Source organism: Eulemur rufifrons, chromosome 6 (assembly GCF_041146395.1).
Source record: "Eulemur rufifrons isolate Redbay chromosome 6, OSU_ERuf_1, whole genome shotgun sequence".
NCBI lineage: Eukaryota > Metazoa > Chordata > Mammalia > Primates > Lemuridae > Eulemur > Eulemur rufifrons.
Window position 1 is genome coordinate 3,919,693 of NC_090988.1, and position 13,107 is coordinate 3,932,799.

Genomic DNA, 13,107 nt, shown 5'->3' on the forward strand with positions numbered 1-13,107 from the left:
AATGAAACAATTAAATAAACTAAGATAGATGAGGGTGATCACAAGTACAGCTCTCACGCTTTCGTAAAAACAAACAAAGTAACCACTCCAGGCTGCTGTCCTGCCCAGGCAGCAGCACTATGCCACGGAGCATCTCTGGGGATGCCGGGCACGGGCACGGCCCAGCCACACAAGGGCTCAGATTGCTGCCATCAGAGCTCCCTCTTTGCCTGGAAAAATGTTCCAAGTGTGGGCCCACACTAGGCCCCCTTCTTGGGTGGCTGAGGTGGCCCCAACCTCTGGGTGTAGTGCACATGTGTACATGCATTTGCTGACTGTATGCACATATGTTGGGAGGGGTATATATGTGTAGTGTGTTGTGTGTGTGGTATGTGTGTCATGGTGTGTGTACATGTACATGGTTTATGGTGTGTTTACTTGTGTTATGTGTGCAGGCATGTGGTGTGTTGTGTGTGGATGTCATAGTGTGTGTACTCATGTTTGTAAGGTATGTGTACCTGTATGTACGCATGGTGGTGATGTGTATGGTATGATATGAATGTACACCTGTGTTGTGATGTGTGTGTCATGTGTTGTGTGTGCACATGCATGCATGTATGCTTGTGATGTGTGTTAAATTATGCTGTGTGTGGTATGTGTACATGTGTCCGTGGGATGTCTTGAGTATTGTGGCACATGTATTATGGTGTGTGCCATGTGTATGCATGTCTGTATGCATGTTTGTGAGGTATGCTGTGGTGTGATGTGCATGTGCTTTTATATATATTTATATGTGTTAAGGTATGTTCACATGTGCATGCATTTGTGTGATGTGCTATGTGGCTTGGTATGTGCCTATGTTGTGATGCATGTTTATGTTTGTGGTAGTGCATATACATGTGTGTATGCATGTTTGTGGTGTGTGTGTGTGCATACCTATGTGTATGTATGTTGGCTATGTATATGGTGTGTGTACATGTGTTGTGACATGTATTTGTGTGTGTTGTAGTGTGCACGGCATGTGTATGTATGTTTGTGGTATGCGGTGTATGTGTGCACACACACACCTGTGTGTACATGTTGGTGTGTGGCAGTGAGCATGAACTTGAGCCTGGATATGTCCATGTGGAGCAGGGAGGTGGAACCGTGGTCTTGGCCCACTCTGGTGGGGTCTCCTCCTAATTCTGCACCCCGGCAGGCCTGGTCCTGGAAGGAGAATGTGCTGGAGTCGGGGACATCGGGGCGCTACACGGTGGAGACGATCAGCACGGAGGAGGGTGTCATCTCCACCCTGACCATCAGCAACATCGTGCGAGCCGACTTCCAGACCATCTACAACTGCACCGCCTGGAACAGCTTTGGCTCTGACACTGAGATCATCCGGCTCAAGGAGCAAGGTGAGGGCCGCCAGGGCCTCCAGGGGACTGGCAGGGCCAGCAGGGCCCTCTCCTGGCCTAGCCGGCCCTGGGGGACAGAGCACCTGGAGCCGAGGCTCCGAGGTGGGTTGGGGCCAAGAACAAGTGACAGTGCTCTCCCTGGTGGCAGCACAGCCCTGGACAGGCAGCTGCCTTCCTCAGCCCGGCTCCCCTAGGCATAAAGGGCACTCGCCCCCACCAGGAAACAGGGGAGGAAAACCGCTCAGACTGGCAAGTTTCAGGGAGAGGCGGCCACAGCCCCAGCTGGGCTGGTTGCCGGGACAGGGACGAGCTGCAGCAGCCTCCAGAGGCCTGGCTTTGTGCACTCCGCCTCCCTCGTGGGCCCTGTCTGCCACCAAAGTGCCCTTAGCAGGATGTCATACCTGGGCACGGATACGCAGGCTTGGACATGTGGAGAACCTGGCCAGCCCCGGTTAAGACAACACACCCACCCAGTCACCCAGAAGCCCCACGGAGGGTGCCCACCCTAAAGATAGGGGCAGGGCCTGTTCCTCCCACTCCCTGGTGTCGGGGGCTTGGCTCAGGCCACTTGCTGACCCCCGGAGACACACGGACTGCAAAGGAGACACTGCCGGAAGGGCAATGCTGGGCAGAGGGCAAGAGGGAGGAAGGATGAGGAAGCTTCGGCACCCCGCGACCCCACGTGCCCACTGCCCCCGCTCCTGGCAGAGATGCTAAGAACTCCGGGGTCTGCTCAGAGTTCTCAGGTGCAGCCTCCAGGACAGGAAGCCTCGGCAGGGCACTGAGGCCTGGTTCTAGGGAAGCTCCGAAGACAGCCAGCAGCATGCCTGGTCCCGAAATGGGATGCAGACCTTGTCCCTTTGCCAGCCAGGGCTAAGCCAGGGTGGGCCAGGGATTCGTGCTCAGCCTGCCCAGGAGCCCTCAGTCCCTGCCCCTCCAAGCTGAAGGCCCACCCACAAGCTGTCAGGCCCTGGCAAGAGATTCTGGCCCGAAGGGTGGTCCCAGCCAGGCCCCTCAGGCCACAAGGCTCACAGTGATAGCACCTATAGATCAAATGGCACGGCCTCTCCCACCACCTCTTCCCTAGTAGGCGCTGCTTTGCATAATGCTTTGCACATAATTTGCATAATATCATCCACACATCATCACAAACCCTCCTGGTCCCTGTTGCCTACCCTCCATGTCTTCCCCTCGGTGCCCTCACCTCCCTTTAAATGTTCTCACCCCAACCCCCCCTCCCCTCCGAGACGACTTCTCTCTCTGGTCCCTCGCCCCCCTGGAGTCCCTAAGTCAGTCTGAATGAACTCCAAGTTCAGCTGGACTAGCCTGGATCTGTTGGGGGTCCCAGAGACATGATGGAGGAGGAAGCTCCTCACCCCAGCCCCCTCCAGGTGGCCGACCCCCAGTCCCACCCAACCCTGGCCAGCCAGGCCCTCGCTGTGGACGCTTGCTTTATTTCCAAACAGGTTCGGAAATGAAGTCGGGAGCCGGGCTGGAAGCAGGTACGAAGGAGACAATGAGAACTGCCCTGGGTGGAGGGAAGGGACTTCTCGGCTAGTGGGGGAGGGGGCCCGAAAGGGGGTCAGGGAGGCCTGTGCAGGCCACTAACTTCTCTGCCCTCCCCCGTCCCAAGGGCTTAGCGCAGTCAGAGCAGCAGGGAGAGGGTTCCCAGCCAGCCTGGGTCCAGGGACCCCAGAGACCTGTCTCCCGCCTGCTGCAGAGCCCCAGGGCTCCTTCCTATCCAGGACACTGGCTCTTGCTCCTCTCCATCCATTCCATCCAGCCCTTCTCTTCAGAATCCCTGGCTGCTGCCCTCCAGGTCAGCTGCCCCTGTCCCGGCCTCTGTCTGCTCCAGGCTGTCCCTGTTGCTCCCGCCTCAGTGTCATCGCTGGCTTGGCCCCCAGCCCTGCTGCGCTGATCCATGCTTGCCGCTGCGCCTCCCCACTCCCTGCCGGCCCCGTGGAAGTGCCTCCCTCCCCAGGCGCCCGGCAGCAAAGTGGTCCTCAGGATGATGCCTGGGTTGAGCTGCTCTGTCTCGGGACTCACAGGACACGATTGCCCCACCCCCAAGCAGAAAACCAGGAAGGAGAATCAGGACACAGCCAGCCAGACTCTACAGGGCCAAGCAAGCCACGCTGGAGACTTGAGGGGTCCTCTGTCCCAGTTCTCCTGCCATGCTGGCCCCTGCCCGTGTCACCTTCTTCAACAAACTCCATGTGGGGCCCCCTTCCCTCTGGGCAGACATGCCCCCATCGGAGCACCAGCCCAGGGCACAGCCCTGCTCCCAGAGGCCCTGCAGCCCACGCAGAGGCAACCCAGACAGTTGTCATCCTCGTGCTGTGTTCTCCCTGAGTCCCCTCATGGGCCAGCCGGGTGCTGAGGAGTGGCATTCCCCTCCCCCTCTCCATTTCATGTTTATCTGCTCACACTCGTCCGGAGCCCCCCGACACCCTCCTCCCTTGGTGGCTGAGGCCCTCATGCCCAATCCACCTCCTTGGATGGAGAGGAGGCTGAGCAGGGACACGGCCCAGGGAACACGGGAGGGATGCTCTGTTCTTAGGGGGAGCGGCCTGCACAGGCGGCCCAGGCCAGAGCTCGGGAGGCCAGGCAAGGAGGGAACACACACAGGCAGGCTGGGAGCCGCGAAGGGTGCCGCCCTGGGTCCACTTGTCCCCAGGGGTCCCCCTCGCCTCTGCCCCTACCCTCCTGCCTGAGGACCACTGTCCCACTACGATGGCGCTCCTCCCCAGCTGGTAGCAACTCAGGGAAAGGGTCATGCAGGACGCGGGGTCGGAAGGCACCGTGGACACGGCCGCCCCAGCTCTCTAGGTTGGCAGATGAGTCGCTGAGGCCCGGAGGTGTTTAGGAACCTTCCATCGTCTGCTTTGACTCAGGTCGGCTGAGGCAGGCCTTGAGTTTTTCCAAGAAAACTTAGCAGGACTCTGAGGAGAAACTAAATCAAACCCAAATGAGTCGAGTTCAAAAGCTTAGAACCAGTGAGCTTCTAAAGCAGTTTTTCTTTCCCCGTGGAGCTCAGACCTAGAGACGGGATTGTCTGTGTGTCAAAGCAACCCCAACCTCGGTCCAGTCCCTTCCTCAGTCCCGACTGTGGGACCAACCCAGACACCTCCCATCTTCAATCCCCGAGTGTGTGCCACCCCACCTCCTCTTGGCCCCTCCCCTGTCACCCTGCAGTGGTCTTGGCCGCCAACAGGTAGGCAGTGATTGAGTTAGTGTGCAAGTCCTGGGGTGGCAAAGGGATGTACCAGCACGGCCACCAACGATGCCAACCAAGGGTGCCAGCTCCCTGCCGCAGGGGCAGATGGCTGTCCGCCCACTGACAGCTCCTCCCCCAGCATCTCCAGAGCCCAGGGTTGGAGGCTTTCTTCCTCTCTCTGTCTCTTTAAAGAAAACAGCAAGGAGAAGTAACCCACAGCCCTAGAACAAATGCCTCGCCACCCTCCAGCCAGCCGCTAAAGAATGTGGGCAGGTGGGGAGGGGCTCAGTCTTTAAAAGGAACTTTCCTCGCCTTTAAGGTGCTGCAGTGGCCCCTTCCCATGCAGCAACAGGAGCAAACACTGACCGGGGCTGGGTGCCAGACTCTGCTCCGAGGCCTCTACCCACATCGCTCAGCTAAACCCCATAACAGCCCTCAGAAATGGCCACTATTGTTAGCCTCATTTTATAGATACAAGAGGTAAAGTTAGCTGCTCAGAAGAAGTGATGGAGCCCGGACTCAAGCAATGGCAGTCTGGGCTGTCCAGAGCTTGTGGCATTTGGAAGATGCCATGGGACACAGAGGACGGCGGAGCTGGGTGGGGTGGGAGTGGGTGAGTGGGGGGTGGGGCAGTGAGAGGAGGCCTGGATTTACCTTGGCTCTACAGCAGCTGTGTGTCCTTGGCCAAGTCACTTGACTCCTCTGGACCTCAGTGTCTCTATCTGTAAAATGGAAAGTTTGGCCTTGGTGGGGGCCTTCCCAGCATTCTGTAGTTCCGTTCCTGACGGACTCTTCGGGGCTCCAGACCATGTGCTCAGCCCGGTGTGCAACCACAGGAGGGCCGGAGCTGTCTGGAAGATCACCCTCCCCACCCCCCACCCCCAGCCAGGGCGGGAGTCAGACTGCGGAGACTTAGCAGGGAGCAGGCCTTGCCCGCTGCGGTGCCAGCCTCTCGCTGGGAGGGGTGCGGGGATGCTCAGAGGGCTGCCTAGAGGGAGAAGCAGCAGGCCCGGGGGGCCAAGGGGGTCCCTAGAGAGGTGGCCGTAGGGAGCTGTGACCCTGCTCCCCTGCCTTGGAGACCTGGAAACCTGCGGCTACAGGCCCTGATGCCCAGCAGGCCCAGGGGCAGCTGCCCGGACTGAAACCTGTCTAGGAACCGGTCATCCGTGTGTGCCCCTGTGCACCTGGGAAACGGAAGAGAAGGAAGGAACAAACCCAATGAACCAGGGCAGTGACCCTTTTCAAAGGAATGCCAGGACTTCTGACGCACCAGCCGCTGCATGATAGAGCATTCCTGTTTAATGCCAGAGAGAGCTCAACTGTGCCAGCCTCGCCCTCACTTCTGGTGTTCCTCTCCCCAGCCCTCCCTTCTCTGTGTCCGCCTGCCCCGCTCTCCTTCTCTGCCCTGCCCCTGCCCCTCCCTGCCCGCTCCTCCACCCACCCCACCCAGTGTCCTCCAGCCCAGCCTTTGCAGTCCCACCTAGAACTGACCCCTGCGGGACTCTGCCTGTGCCCGCCCAGGCCCCACCAAGGCATTTCCCAGGAGGGGCCCACATGGCAGGGGCTGCACCCGAGGGAACTGGGTGAGTTCTGGGGGGACAGTGGGCTGTCCCCCATCCCGCATCAGCTGTGCCCTTCTCTCCCACAGAGTCCGTGCCGATGGCTGTCATCATCGGGGTGGCCGTAGGAGCTGGCGTGGCCTTCCTCGTCCTTATGGCAACCATCGTGGCCTTCTGCTGTGCCCGTTCCCAGAGAAGTACGGGAGGGAGACCCGGGATCTCAGGGAGGGGGACAGAGAAAAAGGCCAGGCTTAGGCTGCCCCGGAGAGCAAGTAAGCAGGAGTACCACAAACAGGGGCCCTCATAGTGCTGTGGGCTCCTGGGGCAGGGACTGGGTCTGCCGCACGTGGCGCCTGGCAGAGTGGGCACTCAGCTAGTGTTAACGGGGACCAGACTGAAGTCCGTCTGCAGGGCATTCAGCCAGCCCTGGGTTGAACGCGTGTAGCACTGTCGGTTGGGGACGGTGTAGACGTCCAGGGAGAAAAGAGGCAGTTTGATTCTTGCTCTGCCAGAGCTGCTAGTCTAACCAGAAAGGCCGATCACCCACACGGGGAAAAAAAGCATTCAAGGAATTGCTTTAAGCAAACTTCTAAAGGTCTTCAGTCATTAGCAATAAAACGCTAGTGTTTGTGTGCTCTTGAAGGACTGCGTGTACGCAGGGTTTCCGTACCGGGCACAGCTCTGGCGTTGCGTGGGACAGACGCGTGCAAGGGTGAGATGGGATGGCGGAGCAGTGAGACGATGGAGACAGTCTCCCCGTCCCGCCTCTGCTACCGCGCAGCCCTGAGCGGGCCACAGCTACTCCTGGCCTTGCCTTCCTCATTCGCAGTAATCAAAGGGCGGCTGATGTGGCTTTATGACCTCGCCCGGCCCTAACATCTGTGAGCCTGACGCACAAAATGAATCACCGGAATCAGGCTGCTCCCTCCTCCCCTTGGCAGCCCTCACAGGTGGACCAAAGCTGTGTGCCCCCTTCCACTCCACGCCAGCGGCCTTGGCTCCAGGACCTCCCTCACCACCCTCTCAGCAGAAGTTAGAGGGGAGCGTATTTTAGCAAGAACTTTCTAACAGAGCTCTCCAACTAGAAACAGGCTCCCTCCTGCAGAAGTAGTAGGGCCGCCATCACAGAAGTGTCGACAGAGAAGCGGGACCACTGTGTGCCGTGCAAGCTTCTGCTTTGGGGGGAGGCTGGCCATGGGTGCCTGAAGGTCCCAACGGTGAGGTTTGCGGCTCCAGGGATGGAGACCTCAGAGCCTGGTAGAGTGGGCCAGAGAAGACTTCTGGAAGGAAGTGGGGATTCCATAGGTTGAAGAGCTCAGCAAGGTGGCCAGGTGGCAGGGGGGGAACGGCTGGGGTGCACGCAGCAGGGCAAGCAGCCCACGGCATACACATCCAGACGTCCTATCAGTGGGAGCTGCTGAGTTCAGAGGCTGGAGGGTAAACTCTGGGGGCCTGGGGCAGAGGCGTGGGGCTTGGGGGGGAAGCTTGACATCTCGAAGTTAAGAACTGAATCTGTCATCTACATTTTCCTATTTTATGTCCAGATCTCAAAGGTGTTGTGTCAGCCAAAAATGACATCCGAGTGGAAATTGTCCACAAGGAGCCTGCCTCTGGTCGGGAGGCTGAAGAGCACCCCACCATCAAGCAGCTGATGGTGAGAACGCGGCCTTAGTCCCCGCCCCACCCAGCGCCCCGTTCACAGAAGCTTTGGGGACTGGGGCTTCTCAATGCCCTAGATGCTTCCGAGAAGCAGAGCATCAGTCAAGGTGCAGCCCCGCCCTCCTGTTCCCACGATGGGCCAGGCACACACGCGCACCCAGCAACACCGTGTGCCTGCGGCGCCGTGCCTGGTGTTCTGGGGGACTCACACAGGACGTCCAAGGTGCAGTCCCAGCCTTCCGAGAACCTGGTTATTCATTCAATAAGGAGAAAAGACACATGCATAAATTGCCATAATACGTTGGTATAGAACATATAATTCTGCACACATACACACGAAGATGTTATATTAATAGATATTCAGTGCATGCCCTTCCCACTCCCCATCCAAAAAAAAAAGTTGGCAAGAGGCATAGGCTCCTCCTTGGGAACTGGGTTACTCACCAGAAGCAAACTCATGACATCTCCCGCACCATTTCCCGATCCCCACGTTTGGGCCATGGTTCACCCAGCTGTCCCAGCATAACCCAGACAACTGTGCTAGAAGTTTCTGGTGCATGCCGTGCCGTGGCTGTCATATGCTGGACTAGCAGCAGCAGAGCAAGGGTAAAGAGCACAGGCCTCTCTGTGCCTCGGTGTCTCCATCTATGAAATGAAGGTAACGCGCACAGGGCCCAGGTGAGGGTCAAATGGGTCAAACCCTAAAGAGCTTGGAGCCTGTGGATCACAGCGCTCAGCAGACGTCAGCTGCTCGTGTGCTCAGTGGTCGGCAGCCGCCGCCGGGCTCGTCCCCGGGGCTGCCTGGCAGAAGCTCCCAAATGTTTGCTGAATTGAACTGACTTTTCCCTCTGCCACTATTTCTCTATCCAGTCGATTTTCAGGTTCCGTCAACTCCACTCCATGTGCCCCGCCCTCCTTCACTGTCACCTCCTCACTTGGGGCCTTCCTTCCCTGGGCCATTACAGCAGCCTCCTCATTGATCTCAACATCCAGGCTTCTGTCACTTTCCTCAGTCCACCCTCTAGGGCCCTGAAGAGGGAGTCCCTCTAAAATGCAAATCCGATCCTGTCACTACCCTACTTACAATCCCTTGGTGGCTCCGTGTCTGGTGGAGCAAGTCCCGCGGAGCGGGTCATCCACGCCCTCAGTGCCAGGCTTTCCAGCCCTGCCTCCCGGCAGCCACATCTGCCTCCAGACACACCGCGGAGCTTGTGGTTCCCGGCCTTCAGGTCTCGCATACCGCGAAGGCCTGTGCTGGGCTGTCCCCTCGGCCTGTTGATTTTGTCTGTTGAATTTCACGTTCTCCTGTAAGAATCAACTCAAATGTCAACTCCATAATTTTCTGTGCTTGTCCCTCTCCTGCAAGCAGAGCTGTGCACTCTCTGCTCTCCCGAAACACTCTGCATACGCCTCTTTTATAGTGCATTCCTCTAATTACACGCCAGCCTCCCTGATGATCCCAGGGCTCCTCAAGGGCAAAGGTCACGTTCCTGCATCTACTTTTCGGGTTCCCCGGGGCCTGACATAGTGCCTGGTGCAGAGTGTCTAGTTTTACAAGGGAGGAAGCTGCAGCCTAGACCTGAGAAGGGAGGAATGTCTCCGCACATAAGCTTCCGCAGGTCTGTCCTTCATCCCACCCTTGAATTCCCTCCTGCCCTGTTCGCCTCGGAGTCTCCACACCACCCAGCCCAGACCCGCAGAACGGGTGCGGGCGCTCAGCAGGCAGGTGAGAGCAGGGGCCAACTGGCAGAAGGGACTTGCTCAGGGCTCCGTGGCTAAGCCTCCCCCAGGGAGATCTGCACTCCCCAACTCCGTCACCCCCGGCCCTGAGAGGGCCCTTCACCAAGGAGAGGCAGCTTAGGGGTTGAATTTGGTAGGAAAGAAGGACTCCACCCCAGAGAGAGCCAGAGCATTTACTGGCAAATGAAACAGTTTGGCGGATTCCCTGGAGCTCCAAAAGAGATGAGGAAGACAAGTTGCAAGGGAGAAACAACCACCCAGCCCAGCGAACAGAGCCCTGGGCCGGCTCGCATGACTGAGCCGAGGTGCGTGGCACAGGCTGAGCATCACTGTGGCCACTGAGTGACTCGTGTGCCGCGGTGTGTGGGGGTGTGCTTTGTTCCTCTTATACCCTGTGACTATCTTAATGTTCAGTAATTGAGAGCTAAGCCACTGATCCATTCACTCCACATAAACATAACATTTGGAACAGCCCTGCTGTGTGTCAGGCACTGTGCTAGACATGGATGAATAAGAGTAAGAGATTCTACTCCAAAGGCATTTTGGTCGGTGACCACACGTGCAAAGCACTGGACCAGGTGTGCTAGAGACCCAAGAGAAAGAAGTGACCCGTGCCCTCGGGCTGCTTGGCACCCAGTGAGGCAGCTAACTTCTCAGTGCATCCAAGCCACTGCTGTGGATAACAGGTGTGGCCTCACATGCGGTCATCCCTTGTGATTCCTTCTCAAGGCCTTCACCAGGCCCTGGCACTGGCTGAGGGACACCCAGAGTGGGTGCCCAGGGGTTGCTGCTCTGTACACACTTACCCACAGGTCTGTCTCCCTGCGGAGCAGAGCTGCATCTTAATGTGTCTTCATCTGTGTACCCCTGGCCCTGGCACAGTGCCTGGCCGGGATTTGTAATAAATGCTCAATGAATTGAATTGAATGTGAGATTTCTCAAGGTAATGCCCCGGCCCAGGCGCAGAAAGTGTGGCCTCAGAGACCTGCCCGCACCCTGTCCACCCGCCCCCCCATGCCTGCCTGTCTCTTAGCACAGGAGTCCAGGAACCGACTCTGACTCTGCTCCTTGCCTTCTGTGGCCCAGGCAGCGAGGGTGGGGGGGGGGGGGGACATACGGCAATCTTTTGAGTTTATGTCCCCATCTTTTCCTTGGGGAAAGTGGAGGTTAGCCCACCTCCTCTCCACTGAGCAGCCGTTTTGCATTGTAGATGGACCGGGGTGAATTCCAACAAGACTCAGTACTGAAGCAGCTGGAGGTCCTCAAAGAAGAAGAAAAAGAGTTTCAGAACCTGAAGGTAAGACGAGCCACAGGTTGTAAGACGCAGCCACGGGCTCTGTCTCCAGCTCTGATGGGCCAATCCCCAAATCCATGAAAGAACGGCAGCAAACAGGAGAAGAGGAGGGCCAGAGGCAGCCTGGGGACACGTGCCCGCCCACCCTAAGGTGGGACACTCTGCGCCCGAAGCACCTGCCTTCTCCACCCCAGCACTGAGAGCGCTAAGGCTGGGTCCCCACGATTCTCTCCCACAGCCTCCTCACACCTAGATTTCAAAATTATGCAACCCTGTCCTGGATAAAAACAAAAAACAATCAAAATCTGGTTTTCAAATGATTTCGCACTGCCCTGACACAGACCCGGGCCAGAGCTCCTGCTTGCCTCCCACCAGCCCTCACCCCTGCCTGCCGCCCCGGACCGGCCAGCCCTCTGCGCCTGGGTCCCTGCTCACCTGCCGCCCACAGCCCGCACTGTCCCCTCCCGGGTGGTCCCCTTCCTCTGCCTCGCCCCTCCCTGCGGGAGGCAGCACCGGGAAGGCTGCACCGGGTGATGCCCTGTCGCTCTTGCCCCCCCAGGACCCCACCAACGGCTACTACAGTGTCAACACCTTCAAAGAGCACCACTCCACCCCGACCATCTCCCTCTCCAGCTGTCAGCCAGACCTGCGTCCTGCGGCCAAGCAGCGTGTGCCCACGGGCATGTCCTTCACCAACATCTACAGCACCCTGAGTGGCCAGGGCCGCCTCTACGACTACGGGCAGAGGTTCGTGCTGGGCATGGGCAGCTCCTCCATCGAGCTCTGCGAGCGGGAGTTCCAGAGGGGCTCCCTCAGCGACAGCAGCTCCTTCCTGGACACGCAGTGTGACAGCAGCGTCAGCAGCAGCGGCAAGCAGGACGGCTATGTGCAGTTCGACAAGGCCAGCAAGGCCTCTGCCTCCTCTTCCCACCATTCCCAGTCCTCTTCGCAGAACTCCGACCCCAGCCGGCCCCTACAGCGGCGGATGCAGACCCACGTCTGAGGATCATACACACGGGTGGGGACCGGCCGGGAAGAGGGCACTATTCTGGGTCTCCAGGCACTAGGGGTGCTTTGCAGAGGACCCCAGAACTTGCCACCTCCAGACACCCCCCAGCGTTTCTGCCACCACTCTCCTTTGCAGCTCTAACCAAGCACAAACCCGGTCCCAGCTGCAGTGCGCCGGAGGCAGGCGGATGGGGACACACAGAGGATGCAGCCAAGTGAGTGTGCTTAGCGCTGGACACCCTTGTCCCCAGCCCTCTCCTGGAGGCCCCTCTCCACCTGCTCCTCCCACAGGCACAAGTGGCAGCTGTAACTTTGCTTTCATGAAACTGCCGACCACTCTCCGGTCTCCCCGGGGCCCTATCCCTGTGCCTGTGCTCCAGTCCAGCCCTGGGGAGGGAGGGAGTTCTGCCCAGCACCAAGTTGCCCCAGAGACCTGGGCTCCCCTGCTGCTCACAGCACATACCTTGGAGGCTGAGAAGCCAGAAATGGCCCTGGCCAAAGGGGCATGTCTCTCGTCACGCTAGCCAGAGCCCACCCCCAATTTGTTTGGTGTTTTGTGTCCATACTCTTACGGTTCTGTCCTTGGACTTGATACCTCTGAACTCTAAGGTGGGACTGGCCCAACTGCAGCCTGGAGCACTGGGAGGGGGAAGAAAGGAATGAGGGAGAGTGTGCGTACTTGGGGAAAACCTTGCCCAGCACGCCCCGGCTAGGCTGTGTGCTTCAGAGCCTCCTCACTCACCCTCCTGCTTTGTGTACTCCGCTCCTCCCCCTCAGCACAAGCTCGGTTAATATAAGAAGTGTGAGAGCTTCTCTGGTCCCGGTTCTTTGAGGTTATGCAGAGTGTTTCCTGGGAGGTGTCAGATTCGAGGGGCCCGGAGGTCAGGTCTTTAAGACGGCGAGACACACGTTCTCAGCTGACGAACACAAGGATGATGACCCTGTCTTCAGTAAGGCTCCATGAGCAAGAGAGAAAGTATCTCTTCACCCTCCTGTTCACCACCTGAGAATAAACGCTAGGGCCATCACTCTGACAAGTCCATTCTGTCCTCTTGTTCCTGCAGAGCCGCAGGAAGAGCCCAAGCACTCAGAGTGTGTTTGGGAAGCCCAGGTGTTTGCCCTTCTTGGACTCAGTTTTCCTAGACAAGGCAGGCAGTTGACAGTTCTGGCCATGGTGGCAATAAAACCCACAGGAAGACTCCTCTCCTTTGTGGCTGGGCCCAACCCGGAGGATATGCAAAGACAGGACTCACC

At 58.3% G+C, this 13,107-nt stretch overlaps 1 protein-coding gene across 1 annotated transcript in view; it reads left to right on the top strand.

The window, feature by feature from the left end:
• The window catches only part of KIRREL3 (kirre like nephrin family adhesion molecule 3), a 108,935-nt gene extending 97,087 nt beyond the window's left edge, over nt 1–11,848 (top strand). The window contains exons 11-16 of the mRNA XM_069468644.1: nt 1,178–1,376; nt 2,843–2,878; nt 6,242–6,424; nt 7,697–7,806; nt 10,762–10,848; nt 11,405–11,848. Of these exons, the coding sequence (XP_069324745.1) occupies nt 1,178–1,376; nt 2,843–2,878; nt 6,242–6,424; nt 7,697–7,806; nt 10,762–10,848; nt 11,405–11,848 (1,059 nt within the window). The remainder of the gene's footprint in view (nt 1–1,177; nt 1,377–2,842; nt 2,879–6,241; nt 6,425–7,696; nt 7,807–10,761; nt 10,849–11,404) is intronic.
• The last annotated feature ends 1,259 nt before the right edge of the window (nt 11,849–13,107 follow it).